This window comes from Arvicola amphibius, chromosome 1 (genome assembly GCF_903992535.2).
Source record: "Arvicola amphibius chromosome 1, mArvAmp1.2, whole genome shotgun sequence".
Classification (NCBI taxonomy): domain Eukaryota; kingdom Metazoa; phylum Chordata; class Mammalia; order Rodentia; family Cricetidae; genus Arvicola; species Arvicola amphibius.
The window spans coordinates 73,055,021-73,073,318 of NC_052047.1; the positions used below are offsets into that span (position 1 = coordinate 73,055,021).

Sequence of the window (18,298 nt, forward strand, 5' to 3'; positions counted from 1 at the left end):
ATAGCTGTGACTGAATGAATGAGTCATTTCCCCTACTGGGCAAGCGCTCCCCTGGCCTTCCCTCAACTACGGAGGATATCCCTGGATCAGGAAGGACCCAGAGGGGAAGGAAAAAAAAAGTAAAAACAAAACAAGCTAGCTCGCGATACCGAAAGGACACAGTTTACAGCAGCCTAGCTCCGCATTCTTGACCGCATCCACGCTGTCATTCATTTCTGGCACATTCCCTTCCCGTTACCAGATAGATGGACCTGGGCCCTGGCACTAGAGGTGACCTTGGGTAGCCGTACAGCCGCTTCCAGACCGTTTCTTTGCCTGTGAAACAGGTGAGATAACTTGGGTGGATTTCATCCACAGTAACGGAGGCTATGGAGCCACAGGGACGACGCTGGATAAAAAAAAAAAAAAAAAAGTCAGCTTTCCCCAGACGAAAGCAAACTTAGAAGTTGGAGGCTCCCGGGCGACTTTTCCGGACTGGCGGTGGAGGGTAAAGGAGCCAGAGTAGGCGCAGACGGGGTGTGTCTGGGCTAGCGCGCCCTGGGTGCTGTCAGCTGAGCTCCCGGGCGGGGTCGATGCCGGGGGTGGGGTGGGGGGGGGTGACCCCTGGGCGGGGCTGCGGGTGACAGATCGGAGGAGGCGTGTTTGCGGTCGTCCAGGTTCTCCTTTCTGGTCGGTTTCCTCCTTTAAAAACTCTGGCGCGCTGCTTCTTTCTCACTGTTCTCCAGCCTTCGGAGCCGTTCGTGCGGTCTGCCGGGACTGGGCGGTGAGCGGTCAGCTTTGCGGGACTCTTGCGGGTTTTCCCAGCAAGTGGAGACTGAAGCTCCGGGGGGCGGGAAGGAAGGACTCCGGGCGACCGCTACTAAGATGAGACCCCACAGGGAGCGGGAGGGTGAGCGCGGTGAAAGTGGAAGGACTGCAACTGCGCTAGGCTAGCACCGCGCTCGGGATGCTCTGCTTGGTACCGGCCCGTGACCTCTCAGCAAATGAAGGTGCAGGCGCCATACTGGGGGGACACGAAGCCTGCAGGGGGGGGGGGTGAGGAAAGCACGTGAGACACGAGTAGGTGAGGGGCGCACAGGTGAGGAGAGTGCAGCTGAGTAAACAGGTGAGGGACGAGCAGGGGAAGGGCCAGCAGACGCCTCCAGGTGTTTCCAGAATGTCCAGTCCCTCATCGGGAAGAGAGAACCAGAACCCTCGCACAGCTCAGGCCACCCAGAAAATTAAAGGTGGAAGCGTTACATCTGCCTTTCCACGAAGGACGGAACAAAGTTTCATTTTGATCACTCGTATGGACTTCCTCGTAATTGATTTACCAAATGTTATCTCATAAAATATTGGCTCCGAGTTGTTTGGCTGCAGTTCAACCGGGAAACTCTCGTCAGGCGTATTAAATGTCACTAACTGATTTGCAAGGAACCCACCTCACTCTCGTTACTGCTCTTTTCTGTAATTACCTGCTTGCAGACCTGGCTCACTGTCACCTCTCTCTCCCTCCAGGACTTGGTGGAGTGACTCGCAGGTGACGGGGTCGTCTCTGACACTCAGACAGCCTTCCTTGGACGTGGACCTCCAGTCTCTTGACAGTGAGTTTACCCAGGAACCCTGAATCTAGGGTAGAAAGGGGCGTTTCCCATGAAGGCAATACAGGGAGGCTTTAGATGTCTGTTCACACTCTATTCTTATCCCCCCTCCTTTTTTTCTCTCTCCATCTCCTTCTCTCCCCTTCTCCTTACTTTAAGTTCCTAGTTCTCTTTGCCTCTGTTGTCTCTTGTGGGTGCTATCTGGGCTTAAAATACAAAAACACATTGGTTTCATTCATACGCTGTAACCTAGTCCTTTAAAAAAAAAACGTGGTGACTTCCTTGAATGGAGTCTTAAGCTGTCTTTGCCGGTGAAAGAACCATTATTTCCAGGGCCTGCCATTGTTGCCTTCTCTTTCAACTTGCGAAGTTTGTGCCCCATCTGCATTTTGGGCTAAACCACCCCCTCTTTCCAGCCAATTGGCTATTGTTTTTTCCCTTCTTCAGAGGCCAAGTGGACCTTCTAGTCCCAGCATAACCCTCATTACCGCACATGTCTTTAATTCAGCCTGCACTGCTTGGGCACATGTTATATTCTTGATACTATTATACTTTCAACGCTGTTAAACATTAATAGGTACATTAGTTTTTCTTTACCTTGAATTTTGTCAAAAATCCCACCCCCTTTTTTGCTGTATTTACTGACTACAAAAATCTTTTTTTTTTTTTTCTTTCCCGAGACAGGGTTTCTCTGCAGCTTTAGAGCCTGTCCTGGAGCTAGCTCTTGTAGACCAGGCTGGCCTCGAACTCACAGAGATCCGCCTACCTCTGCCTCCCGAGTGCTGGGATTAAAGGTGTGCGCCACCAACACCCGGCCGACTACAAAAATCTTAAGAAATTATCTTAAGCAAAATAAAAATCATATGCATAACCGAAAGAGAAACTTCCCTGTTTCTCCTCACAGATAAGCACTCAGTAGTTTCTGTCCACCTCTCTCCCCGCCCATCTCAACTCACACTATTGCACACACAGATTTACTTTTAATATACATTTTGATCCAAAAATTGTAAATCTTTATGCACTGAAGTAAATAGTCTATTGCTCTGACTTTGATATCTTAAAGATCAAGAGTAAAGTGAAAATTTAAAATCTCATTAATGAGTCAGTTTGGCAGCAGGTAGAGGAGGCAGGATGTACACAGAGGGTAAGGGCTGCTTTCTAGTGTTCTGTGCAGGTCCCGCAGGGCAAGCTAAACCCGCAGGTCCTGTCAGATGGGAGGGCAGCATTGGGTGGGCTGAGGACAGGCAGGTCCTGTCAGCGTGGAGGGCAGAATGCCATCTGGGAGCCTTTATATCCATTAAACGTGGGTTTTTTCTAATTCGGTTTGATTTGGTCTGATTTGGACTGTTGCGTTGGTGGAGAGGCTTATTGGAGTGCAGAAACTTTTTCACTGAGAGGCAAGCGCTTCCCCTTGTTTTCGTTAACTGAAATATGTCACCCTACAGCATGTTTTTTGGAGAGGAATTATGTCCTGTGTTTTGGGTTTGGAGCTCATGAGATCACTGGATTTCCTCCAGTTGTACCCATTCTTGGAAAGCTGGTTCTAAATCCTGAGACTCATTAGTGAAAACTCCCAGAGGCTTTTTGTGGCAGGAAACTTGAGTTAAGAAAGTTAGCGCAGGTGTGTCCAGACCTCTGGGCTTCTCAGTGCTGCTTTTCTGGCTCACGTCTCCTTTGCTGGTGACCCCATAGGGTCACACTTATAGGTTCTGTGTTCCTGAGTCATGCTACTTCAACAAATGAGCAGTCATGCGCTCCATACATGGCAAACAACACTGTACTTCCTGCCATCTTAGCTGGAAGTCAGCCCTTGGGATGTCATCCCTGCCCCCGCCCAAGCCAGCATCCCGGTCTCCTTGGCTGTGCACTTGCCCCTCGACTGTCATTCTGTCACACTTGCTGTTGCTCCTGGCCCTCAGACCCAGGTTGCAATGTAGTGTCAGAGACAACTTTTTGGCCTGCAAATTAGACAACAAAAACAAACAAACAAACAAAACAGCAACAAAAAGCAAATTGGCAAGAGAGCAGATTACTGTCTATGCAGATAACGGAGGCGTTTGTTCAAAGAGGGTGACCCAGAAAGTGGTTAGAATTTGGGGATTCCTACAATCTTAACAGATAGAAGGGGCCCAGCAACAGAGGCGGAAAAGGTGCTGTTGGAGAAACAATGTATTTCAGCTGTTGCATTTTGGGCCTGGTATTGGTGAGTTTGCTGTTGTGCCTGTTCTGTTTTTGTTTTGCTTTTTAGCTCAGGTTAACCTTCAACTCCTTCTGGGGTTCTAGGCTGCCCCCAGCCTCAGCTTCCCAGCGCTGGGCTGACAGACAGGATTCCAGATGATCTTAAAAGCTAACTGGGACTTCCGGAAGGCAGATGGGAAGCGTGCTAGTTTGATGACGGTGGCTGTTTGGGCGCAGCATGGATTTACCAGAAGAGAAGAGCAGACTACTGTCTCTTGGGACAGCTGAGTTTTTCGGGGGGAACTTTTGCTTATAGGCAGGTAGGATTCTCGAAACTCAGATGTCTTCTCAAAATTTTTATGTCACTGTTTAAGTGACTTTTCTGTCACTATGACAAAATCCCAGGATGCTTCTCCCTGTCACTTCCTGGTACACGAAGGAACACACTACCTGGAGATCACCTCTTGTCTTTGTCCTGGTTACCTCTTGCAATGCTCAACCGTTGGCCTTCTGTAGCAGAGGGTTCCCTTCTCTACGGTTGCATGGATTCTGTGTTTCTTGGTCAATAGTTCAATAGTCCTTTCTCTGCCCCAAACAACTGGATCTTTTAGGATGGATAGGGGAATGAGACCAAATCACATACTAAGAGCAAGAAAGGTCCCAGTGAGCCCTAGTGGACTGGCTTCAGCTCCAGCCCAAGGGTAGACAGAGAGATGAGCCTGCTTCTTTCTGAGCACAGGAGAAGCAGTTCTCAGTTGTTCTTCTGGGCTGGGCTAGAGTTTTGGTAATTGTCTCCTGGTCATGGGTGTGGTTTCAAAAGGTGTTTTCCTTCTGCTTAAGCATCTTGCTTTGAGGTTTGAGGCTAATGAGTGGTGAATGAATCCAGGAAATGCTGAGTTATTGTCTTGTATATGTCCTGCCCCTGCCATTCTGTCTGAGCCTCTGAGGCTGAGGGACCCTGGGTACCCAGCTGCTGCTCAATCTCAGGCCTAGTTAACTCTGTTAAGTCCCAGGATGAAAATGCTTCTTAAATGTGTTCACATGCCAAGTTGAGAAGAATTTGATCCAAGGGTTAAGACAACTGAGGGGACAGACACAATACAAAGGCAGACACAATGCAAAGGCAGATGCCGAGACGCTTATCCTGAAGTGTGTTTAGAGTGGAAGTGGGCTGTGTGTGATTCCAGAGTAAACTGGGCAGCTGTTGTCACAGACACTGATCTCTGGCAAGCTAGAGGGAAGCTAATGACATTTTGCTCCTCTGTGTGACCCCCACCCCACCCTCTAGGGCAGGAGGACTAACAATTTCAGTTTAACAGAACAGGCAAGCGCTGTGATTTTGTGTTCACAGGTTGTCTGGCACCTGAGTGAGTCTAGAGACTTCCTGAGGGCATTTTTATGGGTCATGCCGCGCCCCCCCCCCCCCCGTGACAACTCCTCACCCTCTGTCATTAGAGTTATCTTGGACCCTACCCTCTTGGTTTGTTTGTGAGTGTCCCCTTTCCTGTAAAATCTTCTGACCACGTGACCTAACTGGTGCTTTTGAGCAACGCTGTTACTGGCATGATTTCTATAGAGGTGATTGATGGTTAGTCTTTCTAGCAGACTGCTTTTCAAGTCATCTAGGAGGTTGGTGAGGCACATGTTTGCCTGTGCTTGCGAGGGTGTTACCTGAGGATTACTGAGGGCAAGACAGCCTTGAACATGGGTGGCGCCAAACTCGACTTGGAGCCCAGGTGTCGCAAAAGGGAAAAAGCTGCAGGATCTGCTTTCTCAGCTTGGCTCTACTTGATGAGAAGATATGTTCTACCACCACCCTTTGCTACCAGAATGGCTGACCCTCCAAAGCCATGAGCCAAAATAAATGCTTCCTTCTAAGTTGGTCATTTTGGCCACAGTGATGTAAAAGCAGCTAGGAATAGGTTAAGGGCCTAAAGCAGATTGGTCTATGGGTCTTCATGTAGTTTTTTTGCTCCCCCATGTGGTCCCTGCCTGTTTCTTTTGCACTACCTCTTTTCTAGATGATTGCTAGTCTGGCAGCATTAGGAACCCATCAGTCATACCCTCCTAAGACCCTGCTGGTTTTACTCTCTAATACTTGTATTTATTTATACTTCCTCCCTCAAAGAACTTGGCCTCTGGTTGTGTTCTCAGTTTCTTGGTTCCCTTCCTTCTCTGCCCTGCGTTCATCTCCTCGCTTGCATGGTGAGCCATGCGTACCGCGTGCAGGTTCACTGTGGCCTGGGTCTTTGTCCCTTCTCAGCTGTACATGCTCTGGAGAGGAAGGGAACTTATCCCTATGCCTCCTCAAGGTTCACTCACAAAATGAGCAAAGATTGAGCTGGAGAAAGGGCCTGCGTGAAAAGTAAGACTGTAGTGCAAAAATCCCCGCAGGCTGTGTCTGCCCAACTGCTTAACATTTCACAAGAACAGGAACCCAAGACAGCCGTGGAAGTTTGCATGATTGTCAGGGGATGAACTGAGACAACCCGTTGGGACTGGAAGGAGCCTAGGGACAGACATTCTCTTGTAGCTCCGCTCAATTTATTTATTTTTCCTGAGGTAGGATGGAAGTCAGGCTAGGGCTGGGGAAGGAACCAGTTCCATTCTGCAGTGAGGGAACCCAGAGAGGCTTCCTCATTTCTGCCAGCTCAGACTGTAAAAGCTCAAACCACCTTGTTCTCTGAATCCCTGCAGTGTTTCTTACCTGTTATATTAGTGACTTCTCTATTGTTTGATAAGAACACCTGGACCCGGGTAACTCATGGCAGAGTTTATCTGCGCTTACAGCTCCGGAGAGGTAAAGACCACCATGGCGGGAGCGCAGGACAGCAGGCAGCCTTGGTAGAGGCACTGCTAGGAAACTGAGCTTACATCTAACTGTAAACACGGATCAGAAAGAGCAGGGCTGTGAGGCTTTTGGTCTCCAAGCCTGTCGCTGGTGATAAACCTCTTTTGTCAGGGCTTTAGCACCTAAGCCACCCCAAACAGCGCCACAAATTAGGGACCTGAGGTGTCTTTACACTACCTTGACACATGCCAGATCCCACTGACACAGAGCAAGGGTCCGGGCGCTAACTGCTGACCTCTACATTCCTTAACTGTGGCAATGGTGCTGGGCTTCTGTGGTCTTTTCCCTCATACAGTCTTCCCTGCTGCTAGCCATGTCACCCAGGCCAACCTTGGAATCTACTGTGCCATTAGCATAGTAACTGGTGCCAGCCAGAGGGCTCAGTGGGTCAGCATTGTTGTTGCCAAGCCTGAGCCTGGGCTTGATCTCCGAAACACATGATGGAAGGAGGATCTCTGACTCCCACAGGTTGTCCTCCGACATCCACATATATGATGTGGCACACCCATGCCCATCCCCAATAAAATAAAATAACGTAAATGTCAAAATGGTTTTGAAAGCCTCATGGCCCAGCATCCAGTCCTGAGGGACAGCATAGGGACCGCCTCTCTCCACTTAGCAGCTCTGTGCTTCCAGTGGCACTTCCTGCCTGACTCAAGTGCTCCATCTCGGCAGCGTGCTTGACTTGGGAATGTTGGCATCACAGGGTGAGGGATGGTACCTCCTTCCCAGCATAGAGCGGCTTCTCAGTGGGGCACCTGCCTGGCGCATATACCTCCCTGGGCTCCACCCTCCATACCACCACAACAAAAGCAATAGAATTCACGCCATCCATTGGTTGGACAGCAACAAGCTGGCATTTCCAGACAAGTCTGCCACTCATGCCAAATGAGAACAAAAGCCAGACGAAGAGGTTACAAGCACCAATTGCATGGGAACTTTCTCTGGACCCAGCTACTGTAATTGTCTCTGGTTTGCAAACTTCACTGAAAACGATCAGTGTGTTATGATGACAGTTAGAAATGCATTTCCCAGCAGAGGGGTCTTTCAGCCCAGGTTTAGGAGATACCTGCATACAGACTGCAGTTTTTCTTAGTGGCGTGTGGCCCATGGTTCTTCCGGATGCTCCATTTTCCTTACTTCCCATGTGAGCACTAGGGAAAGAGCCGTGGCTTTGCATGCTGCTGCCTGTGCATGCTGCTTTCCTCCTGCAGGCTCTGCAGCCAGACTTGCAACATCTTCAAGTCCTTGCTCTCTCAGCAACGTCCTCTAGAGCTGGTAGCTGCTCCATTTCTGTTCAAATCCCTGCATCCGCTGCTGTCCTTTAACAGGAAGAGGACCTTCAAGGCTTCCAGAAGGACAAGGCAGAAGGGTGTGGTCAGTAGGGTCAAAGATGCCCTGATTGCTGCTGGGATGGGATGCTAGGAAACTTGAACTTTATTCCTAAAATGCACGATTGTGAGGTCCACCCATGTGGACTTCACACACACACACACACACACACACACACACACACACACTATATACAGTGTACATTTCTATAATGTACATGATGAAAATGTGAAGAACTCCACTTTGCACAGACTCCCCACATGGGCACTGCCTCACAGCACCCTAGGGACCTTTCAGTTGATTCTGTTTCATGTGATGTTCTCCCCTTAGGGCCTGCTGCAGTGGGAGGATGGCCGCAACAGGAACCGAAGCAAAGGACCTCACAAACCATCACAAGTAAGACTGACCGACGCTGGGCTGTGTTGGTTTTATTAAGCGTCCTTACAGGTTTTCTTGTGTATGTGCCATTTTTTTTCTGACACAAAATCCACTGCCTATCTCCCAGATCAGTCTTGTTTCTGAATCTTGAATGTTTCCTTTTACTCCCTGCTTTGTAGTTTTTCATGATTTCTCTTAGGTTTAGGCCTTGTTTAAAGAGCTAAACTGTGTCTTTGACTCCAGTGTGTATGTGTATCTTCGTATGCCTCCAGCCCAGGGTTTCGAGCACGCTGCAGTGAGTACATGTTCTACCCCGAGACCTCCTGCCTGGGTTCGAAGTCCACTGAGTCTTTCTGATTTCCCTACTTCAGGGTTGTCCAGCATCTGCTGGGGTTCTGTGAGGTAGCGCCCATCCTGCTTCAGTGAGGCCTTAGTACTTGGCCCTCCGTGGATACTTGGTAAATGAATCCGGTGACAATAAGGCAGAATAAAATTAGTGGAAATTGAGGTCGACTAAATATTTTTGTCTCCGACTTGATATTTTGAATCCTTTAACTAGTATGTTGGAGATGGTTCCAGATCACATACATTTCAGAGTTAATGAATTTTAAAATCTTTGCTCTCATGGTTATGTTTCTCCATTCTGCTTTTCCTTGAGCTGACCTTAATCTTAATCACATCCTGTTGTGTCATCTTGGAGCAGAAGCTGGCCCTTCTGTTTTGTGTTCCCTATGTGCCACATCCTGAAGGAGGATATGGTTAAGTGCCTGAAGGGTGTGCTATGATGGTTGGGATTTCAGATTGTCCTGGAGCTCAAACATGATTTCCAGGAAGGCCTAGCTGCCCATGCCCTGCTTTTGGTCCCACAAGAAAGAGCTTCCTCCTGCTAATAAAAAACCAGGAAATCTGCCAGGAGAATGGGGTCAGTTGGTGGGCACGCTCTGTGCCTTGGTCAGGTTTCTTGCTCTTTCTCAGCAAAGTTTACAGCTCAGAGCTTGGTCAGCAGTGGCCCTGCATGTATGACTGGTGTGTGTGTGTGTGTGTGTGTGTGTGTGCCGTGGATCTCTGACATTGTTCGTGAAGTGGTCCACCCACCCACCTCTTACTCCATTATGAGAGAGCTCTTGACTCTTCCCCAATACTTATGTTAGGCTTATCTTTTATATAATAGTCTTAAAGTTTTGTGTGTTGACTTAATCTGAACACCACTGTAGGGTAATAGGCTGTGGGGGGCTTGAGAAACATGGAAGGGGGCAGATAGGGCCAACGGAAAAGAGAAGAGGGATTCTTCAATGCCTGCCCTTAAGGTTGACTAGCAAAGGAGAAGCAATGGAGACTAGATGAAATAAATCAATCAGAATAGATCTACTTAACCTTCAACTTTGTGCAACTCTGTTTGTGTGTGTGTGTGTGTATGAGAGAGAGAGAGAGAGAGAGAGAGAGAGAGAGAGAGAGAGAGAGAGAGAGAGAGAGAGAGAGAGAGAGAGTCTGTCTCCAGGAGATTTTGATAAGTAAAATTAGATTAATTATTTCATTTAGTTGTATAATTTTTTTCTTTTTTGGTTTTTCGAGACAGGGTTTATTTTGTGTAATGGCCCTGGCTATTCTGGAACTTGCTCTGTAGACCAGGCTGGCCTCGAACTCAGAGATCCGCCTGCCTCTGCCTCCCTGAGTGCTGGGATTAAAGGCTTGTACCACCACCTGGCTTAATTGTATAAATTTTTCTAAAGACAAAATGTAGACAGCCAGATTGTCTGTAATCCCAGCACTCAGGAGGCCAAGGCTGGGGTATTGAGCTCAAGGTCATTTTGGCCTACAAAATGAAACTTGTTTAAAGAAAAAGAAATCAGAGCTGAGAGAGTGGCTTGCTTGCCTCACCTGCTAGGGTTCTTTCACTAGCACTGAGGAAGGAGATGCAGGAAGATCAGGAGTTCAAGGCTACATAGCAGGTGGAGGCCAGTCTGGGAAACAGTGTGGTTCTATCTCTAAAAAAGAAAGTGAAAGTGACCAAAATGTGAGCCTGATCTGGGAGAAGGGGGAAAGGTCCTTTGTGAAGTGGCACGGATCCCCTTGGCTTACAGCGGGTTCCATCCTCACAAACCCATTATGGCCATTAGATTGGCAGCACGGTTTTCGGGAACAAAGTCCATACTCAACACACACCAGTTTCAAGTCGCTGTGATATTGCAGTGATCTCTGGATCACTGCTGTCTCATCTTTTTCTCTTGAGTTAGATCGAAGAGAAAGTGTCACTAGTTGGCTCTGGGCAGAAAGTCAGACTCAGAAGGAAGGAACGGAAGAATGATCGCTCCATATTCAAGGACCTACACCTGTCTCATCCTGCCAAGGAGACACTTTTGGAAATCAGCGTGCATGTACTATTGAGGCAGCTGTGCTGAAGGCTGCCTCCGAGAAAGCTTGGCAGGGTCAGGATGGACTGATCTGGTCCTGGGGTGTTTGCAAATCAAACTCCATTGATGTATACCACCATGTGTTTGCCCTCCTTGCCCCTGTTGCGTTCAGGAGGCAGGGGTGGAGTTAAGACAGAAGCATAATGTTCTAGAGCCATATTTACCACCTGGCTTTCTACCTGCCTACAAAACGTTACAAAACAGCAAAATGGTGGGAAGTCATATCATAACAATCTTTTGAAGAAAGAAAGTGGAGGCTTACTTTATGTGTTTTGCCTGCCTCCCTGCCTGCCTGCATGTGACTGTGGAGGCCAGAAGAGGGTGGTGGATTCCCTGGAAGTGGACTTAGAGATGGTTGTGAGCCACCATGTGAGTGCTGGGATTAGAACTCTGGTCCTCCTGCAAGAACGCATGCTCCAAATTAGGGAGCTGTCTCTTCATCCCCTCAGGACAAGCGTAGTGTCCCAGTTCTGAGCAGTAGTAGCTAATGTAATGGGATCCAAAAAGGAATTTCTAGGCACTCAGATCAGAAAGGTTATCTCTGGCAGCAGAGGTGACTTTTGTTCTATTTCTGTCCATGTGTCCAATAGTGATCATATTAACCGTCAAGTTTATGTATTGACTATAAATTGAAGATATCAACTAGCATTCTTTATGTTGAATGATTTATCAATTTGATCTTTAAATTTTGTTGGCTTTTTTGAGGTTTTGCTAATTGCCTTCAAACAGGGCCCTAGGAGCAAAGAGGGATTAAAAGAAAGGAGAAGGGAGGTAGGGACCTTGGCAGTGTAGTTATCTTCTCCCCATGATCTGCTTGGGTCTCTTCCCTACCATGTCCCTCACGCACCTCTTGGGTATGGAACATATCGTGGTAATGCTGGTCGTACACACCTGTGTTCTATAAACCTTTCACTTTTGGTTCCTAACAGTGACTGCTTCGTTCAGCTTTCAAATCCAAACATAGCAACCATGAAGGAAGATGTTCTCTACCACTTCAACCTCAGCACCAGCACCCACGATTTCCCTGCTATGTTTGGGGATGTAAAGGTAAAAAGCCCTGGCTTTGCTACTGTAGATTGCCTTATGGTCGACTTCCTCTTTGGTACGGCTGCAACTACGCGCAGATGATTGACAGGGGACAGGACTGCATTCTATCTCTCTCAGATTTTTACAAATGGTTATCTTTCATTTACAGGGATTAGCAAGTAGAAGAGAGAACAGATGTTAAGTTCTCCTGTGTAGGCCTCTGCTTCATCTCTGAGAACTTTCATATGTGAACAACAGCATGAGAATCTCCTGAGCCACTCAAGGTGGCCCATGTCTATGACTCTAGCGACTCCAGATCTCAGGAGTTTGGGGCAGTCTAGGCAATGTAGAGATCTGGGAAGGATTTCCAAGAGATGCAGTGTCAATATGGAGTCTGTATGATCCCTGCTTGTAGTTGGAGATGTATATTGGAGCTATTGTTTTAGTTATCGGAGGGATAATTTTAATGGAGACACCTCCAGTATAGAGTCTTCGGTTCTCAGTCCCAGTGTGTCTTAAATTTTTGTAAAGTTCTTTGTTAAAATTTGTTTCTAATAGACATCTATTTGCATCTTTGCGAGGAACAGTGTGACATTTAGTTCGTGTATGTGATATGAAGTGGCAAGCAAAATGGTTAGCTGCACGTTCACAACTCAGGACACTCAGAATCCTGTCTGCTGGTTCTCTTGCAATTTACAGTTAGTTACCACACTATTAAAACCGGGCTCTTTGGTAACCATAGTTACCATACTACTACAACAGGACTTTTCAATGTTCAGTCCTGTTAAAGAGGAATTGACACACTAAACTAAAAACCAAGATGGGCTTTGAACACTGAAACTGGACCCCATCTGCCAAGGCTAGAACTCACCTTTGGTAGCAAATGGTGGGCAGATTTCATGTTTTTTAATTGATTGAATTTCCATCTATCCCAATATTGCTAATCTATTTTTTCTATTGCAGCCCTGGAAATGTCCTTTCATGTTTAGAGATATGCATTTAATTCTTTTATCCTTAGGTTCCATTAAATCACTTTCACTATTTGCTAGTCTTTGGCAAAATAAAGTCTTAGATGACCCTTTGCAAAGCAAAGGTTTTGCTTCTCTACCTGCAAATTCCCAAACCCCTACTGGGCCGCTGTTCTTTGCCACTTAACACTGGGTCACTCTGGTCACACGAGGTGAGGTTTTCCAACCCTCTGAGTCTAAACTCAAACTCCCTTCCAGCACCCTAGACTGCCTCCCACCTGGTGTGTGAGACCCAGCGTGGTGCCTGCTCTTGGCTTTTCAAAGACAGCCAGGGCCTGTATAGAGCTGACCTCACTGTGCTCTGGGTGCCTGTGCCGAGCAGTGATTGCTAAAATCTCCCCAGGAAGTTGATTGCTCACTTCCTTAGATACTCTTGGTAAAGGTCCGGCCTGAAAACTTGCTAGGAAGTTCGCAGATGACCCCCAGTGTTGCCAGTCAACTTGAAGAGCTCTAACGACAGGGTGTCCTCTGCTTTCAGTTCGTGTGTGTTGGTGGAAGCCCTTCCCGGATGAGCACCTTCATCAGGTATGTGGCTGCTGAGCTGGGCCTTGACCATCCAGGGAAAGAGTATCCCAACATCTGTGCAGGCACTGACCGCTACGCCATGTATAAAGTCGGACCTGTGCTGTCTGTGAGCGTGAGTACTTGCCTTTCACTTGGATTTGGTCTCCATGCTCTGCAAGGCCCTGTGCCCCACACTTCTGCCTGTGCGAACAGCTGAACAGCTGGCACCCTAACATTTGTTTACTGTAAATGGCTGGGAGCATGGTGAGCTCTTAGCAGCTGGCATCTGGGCATGAGTAAGTCCTAGGCTCCAGCCCTTGAGGCTTAGCTTCCTGGGGAGCCTCGGTATACAAAAGCAGATACGCATGTCAATATACACAGCTGTCCACTCCGTGTGGGGGTGGCAGGTGTGGGGGAGGGCTTGCTTGCCTGGCCCAGGGCTGGAAGAAGAGCCACATGTCAGGTCTCCGTGCCTCTTCTATCTCATAGTGACTGACCTGCTTTATAACGCAGGTTGTGTGAGTGATAAAAGTGACTACAGAAATCTCCAGTATCCTATTAAAGGGATCATTTTCTAGCGATTGATCTCCTTTGATGGCATTAATATAATGAAGAACTGCAGCTCACAGTGAATCCCCGTCCTGTTGAGACATGTGTCTGGATACTAGTCAGCTAGACTTCCAAGCGTATCAGTCATGTAAAATCACCTGTTAGCAAAGTTACCTTGTGGAAGCGATTCCTGTGTTTGCCATTCTGAAAGGGGTCCCTTTGCATTAGGGCTCTGCCTTAGGCACAGCACCTGCCTGGCAAGGGGAGAGGAGGTGTCTTAGATGTGAGGGTGGGAGGGTCTTTGAAAGGTGTGTGGAGTGGGGTTGCATTGGTGCAGAGGCCAGGAGAATATTGCAGAGGCAAAAGTGTAGTCAGTAGATTGTCTGATGTCAGGGATTGAGCAACCAGCCAGTTATCTTGTTTTGCTAAATTGGAGAGGGCAGGAGAAAAGTGCAGTGGTAAAACCTTATCTGGTATGGATAAGGGCCTTTGGGCATGGCTTCAGCAATCAGAAGGCAATGCTCCTTACCTAGGGACAGCAGCTGCTTCCTTCCTCCCAGCTGCTTCCTTCCTCCCTCTATGCAGCTTGTGTGAGTCAAGCTAGGTAGGTCATGTGGAGGACAGCTGTTAATATTTTGAAGCCTATCCATCATGAACACATGATTTTATTAGTTGAAATAAGCCACATAAAACATACAGTAATCTCCTTCCCCATATGGGCTTTGTTCCAAAGAGCCTGGCCGAAGCAGATGAGTACCAAAGCTGATGAATACATTTCACTTGTCACCCAGGTATAGCAAAAGGATGGCAATAACGACTCAGAGTAGAAAATTGTAACTGTATAATACAGTGGAAGTTAGGGTAATGTTCTCTCTGTCACAGTCTCGTTCTCGGCAAAAGCTTGCTTGTCTTTGGGTGACTTAAAATGTGGAGTGAGTCCTTCGGAGGGACTTCTATATGAGCTGACGGTTGCACAATGCTGGGCTTAGCCTCTGTATTTCTCTCTGGTTTCAGCACGGCATGGGCATTCCTTCCATTGGGATCATGTTGCATGAACTCATCAAGATGCTGTACCATGCCAGGTGTTCCAACATCACCATCATCCGCATCGGCACTTCCGGCGGGATAGGTGAGGACTGAGGATGAGGATTGATTCCTGCCCTGTGGGTAGGGGAGGGGCCAGAGCCCTGCAGCTGCTCTAGCATGGTGTGAACACATACCAGACCGCTCAAGGGCCTCCTTCTCTGCCCGGCTCCTCCTTCCATCAAAGTGTGTACCGGGGCGCGGGGCGGTGGGATACAAAACTAACAAGGGGCCTGAAATTAGCTCAGAAATTCCTAATCATTGACAAAACAAACAAAAACCTAACCCTCTCAAAGCCCCCAAATCCCCCAAACAAACAAAAACCCTTAAGAAACCCCAAACAGCCCCCCCACCACATACACAGACCCACAAACAACCTAAGAAGCAAAGAAGTGATCTTGAAGAAGACTGTTAAACGCTGAAGATTGGAAGCTTTCTCACTGGTATAGAGTCTAGGGATGGCACAGGAGTTCATCATGTATTTGAGATGGGGAGTTCTGCCCCAGCCTTGGTCATTCATCTACCATTAATCTCAGTGAATGAGTTAATCCATCTTTTAGAGTAGAGCAACAAACAGTCTCTTCTCACAGGTCCTGAGTCTTCCTATTTCACAGTGGGGATTTTCTTTCAGTGTGTGGGTTTTGGCAGTCAGGGCTGTGTGTGTGTGTGTTTGTGTGTTGGGCGGTGACATACTATGGCCTAAGTAAAAGTCTGAAGCTATAAAAGGACTGCCCAGCTCTAAAGCAATTTCTTATTTGCCACTAAGGAACTAAAGTCACTGTAGACACTGGTTTCTAGCAATTCTTCTTCCCACCAGGAACACAAGGCCATTGATAGGAAGCCATATTGACTCCAGGGGCAGTAGAGCCTTAGATTTTGGCGTCTGGGTCTATGGACATTGTTCTTGGAAGGCAGGATTTCTAAATCCCTGATAGTGGTCACATTGTATAAGAAAAAAATATGAACCCAGCAGAAAAGGAAAAGCAGGATGTTGTCCTTTGAAGTGCGCAGCTACTCAAGGAGGAGGCACCTCCAATGCCGACACTGCAGAGGTGGTGGTTGTTGGTTACAGAGGAAGAGCAGGCTAGTCAGGAGTTGGAAAGGATTGAGGCTGGTTTTGAGGCACGTGGCTTTTCTATACTTTTGGATCTGGCTGAAAGTTTACCAAAAAAAAAAAAAAAAAAAAGATATAATCTGGAATGATTAAGTTAACATGGCCACCTTGTTGGTGGAGAGCTAGTCAGTGCTACAGCCTGGAAGACAGAGACATTCAGTAAAGGATGCCGAGACTCTTGGCAAGATTGCTGTTCTCTGCTTTCCCTTGCTTTCAGCAATGGTTCTGTGCAAACTCCCAATCAGGAAAAGTCCTAACTAGGAAGAGGGATAGATGGCTTTGAATATACGCTGGGTGCTTCCGTACTCCACTGTGTCGGGTCGTGTTCCTTGTGCCTGTTCTCGGCAACGCTACTTTGTCACCCTGGGTAACGGCGATTCCTGGGTCTTCCTCAGGTCTGGAGCCTGGATCTGTGGTCATCACCCAGCAGGCAGTGGATGAGTGCTTCAAGCCAGAGTTTGAGCAGATTGTCCTGGGAAAGCGGGTGGTTCGCAGCACCAACCTGGATGCGCAGCTGGTGCAGGAGTTGGTGCAGTGCGCCTCAGACCTGGATGAATTCCCCACCGTTGTGGGTAACACCATGTGCACCTTGGACTTCTATGAGGGTGAGACGAAGGGAGGGAGAGTCTGGTCTAGGGATCCCTCCCTCTCCCCAAGCCTGCTCTGTGATGGGGTGGTACTGTCTCTGCTGGGACACCCGCATGTGGGCTGCTAACTCAGTCCCTGTATTTCTGCTGTAATATTGACCCAAACAGCTATCCACTCCATGAAGACAGGCAGGCGGGGGCCCCTCGTCCCTGTGTCTTGAAGGCACGTACTGCAGGGTGCCCAAGTGTAATAACCTCTCACTATGAGCATGCGGTTCTCCTGTCTTTGTGTGATACAGGGCAAGGCCGTCTGGATGGTGCCCTCTGCTCCTACACGGAGAAGGACAAGCAGGCCTATCTACGAGCAGCCCATGCCGCAGGTGTCCGAAATATTGAGATGGAATCTTCATTGTTTGCCACCATGTGCAGTGCCTGTGGCCTGAGAGGTAAGAAGACCCGTGATGACCTTGGTGTCCGTTGACTTCTCTCTTGTGTCTGCCTTAACCCGGTGTCGACCCTGGAGCCCTGGAACACATGCAATGTCTTAATTGTCACACTGCAAAACAGAGGGTCCTCAGTGTCCTTGCAGTGATTTCCCACACCACTGAGAAGAGTGACAAAGATGGTGGTGACCTATTCCAGCTCAGATAGAAAGCTTCCCCAGCCTTGCCAAGAGCTTGGCTTTCAGTACTGAAGGGCTAATCCACCCTCTTGTCTAGACCTGAGCATCCTTCCAGACAGATCTGGGGCAACCTATGTCCTGCAGGGCTGCACAGGGCAGCCAGGAGCTGGCCCTGGGCAAAGGCCATAGGTGACGTGGTAGAGTAGGGAACTGCCGGCGTTGCTGGAGGGTGTCTTCCTCCAGGGTGTCCCACTCCATCCGTGCAGCCCTGATGTTCCTGCTCTTCACACTCCCTGGTGCTGGGATACTTCCTTGGCCCTGGCCTGCGTCCTCGGTGAGCTAAGGAAGGTGTCTGACCCTGCCTTGATGAGACCTTTGCTCCTTGCAGCGGCTGTGGTGTGTGTCACCCTCCTGGACCGACTGCAAGGGGACCAGATCAACACTCCCCATGATGTGCTGGTGGAATACCAGCAGAGACCTCAGCGACTGGTGGGCCACTTCATCAAGAAGAGCCTCGGGAAAGCCTGAGGCCCTTGTCCTCGTCACCCAGGGCAAGCCTTTGCAACTCCTGGTCAATAAATCTATTTTTCATATCCCAGTGTGTGGCTTGGCATTCATTTTACACAGGAACATATGGAACTGGGCTGCATTTGACTGTAAGAAATCTGTGGGTTAGACACACAGATGCTATGCTTTAAGGAACATTTAAAAACGATTCAAATCTGAGGGGGGGACCTTTTTTTAGGACTATTCTAAATGAATGAAAACTTTCAGACTTTTATTTCAAAGGTGGTCAGGTGGTCAGATTTCATGTCACTAAAGAAATTTGGCCAATTGTGCCAGTAAGCAGATTTCCTTATACGTTTCAAAAATGCTATGCAGTCATCCCTCGACAGGTGCAGAAAGACTTCAAGACTGACAGGAGCCTGTTGTCAGGGAGAGGAGCACAGGAGAGCCACCCCAGAACCTGAAGCGCACTTTCCTGTGGGACTTGGCAGCACTTTTGTGACTGCGCCCCTACTACTTCCCACAAGTGTTGATGGCCAAGCTCAGGG

General features: G+C 48.3%; 1 protein-coding gene across 5 annotated transcripts; it reads left to right on the forward strand.

The window, feature by feature from the left end:
* The first annotated feature begins 156 nt into the window (after positions 1-156).
* Upp1 (uridine phosphorylase 1) lies at positions 157-17,836 on the forward strand. Of its 5 annotated transcripts, none has more exons than XM_038343372.1 (9): positions 157-326; positions 1,498-1,583; positions 8,272-8,337; positions 11,660-11,777; positions 13,263-13,421; positions 14,852-14,966; positions 16,430-16,639; positions 16,921-17,067; positions 17,632-17,836. In XM_038343372.1, the coding sequence occupies exons 3-9, from the start codon at positions 8,291-8,293 to the stop codon at positions 17,769-17,771; spliced, it is 936 nt and encodes a 311-aa protein (XP_038199300.1). In that variant the 5' UTR covers positions 157-326; positions 1,498-1,583; positions 8,272-8,290; the 3' UTR covers positions 17,772-17,836. The 5 variants fall into 5 exon arrangements, with proteins under 5 accessions (XP_038199300.1, XP_038199316.1, XP_038199291.1 ...); XM_038343388.1 differs by lacking the exon at positions 157-326 and adding an exon at positions 622-669; XM_038343363.1 differs by lacking the exon at positions 157-326 and adding an exon at positions 636-763.
* The last annotated feature ends 462 nt before the right edge of the window (positions 17,837-18,298 follow it).

Bases quoted from the DNA above. Each gene is read 5' to 3' on its own strand.
- Upp1 (XM_038343372.1), top strand. From the start codon at position 8,291: ATGGCCGCAACAGGAACCGAAGCAAAGGACCTCACAAACCATCACAA. The intron at 14,967-16,429 runs GTGAGGACTGAG...GGTCTTCCTCAG, and splicing joins CGGCACTTCCGGCGGGATAG to GTCTGGAGCCTGGATCTGTG. The intron at 16,640-16,920 runs GTGAGACGAAGG...TGTGTGATACAG, and splicing joins CACCTTGGACTTCTATGAGG to GGCAAGGCCGTCTGGATGGT.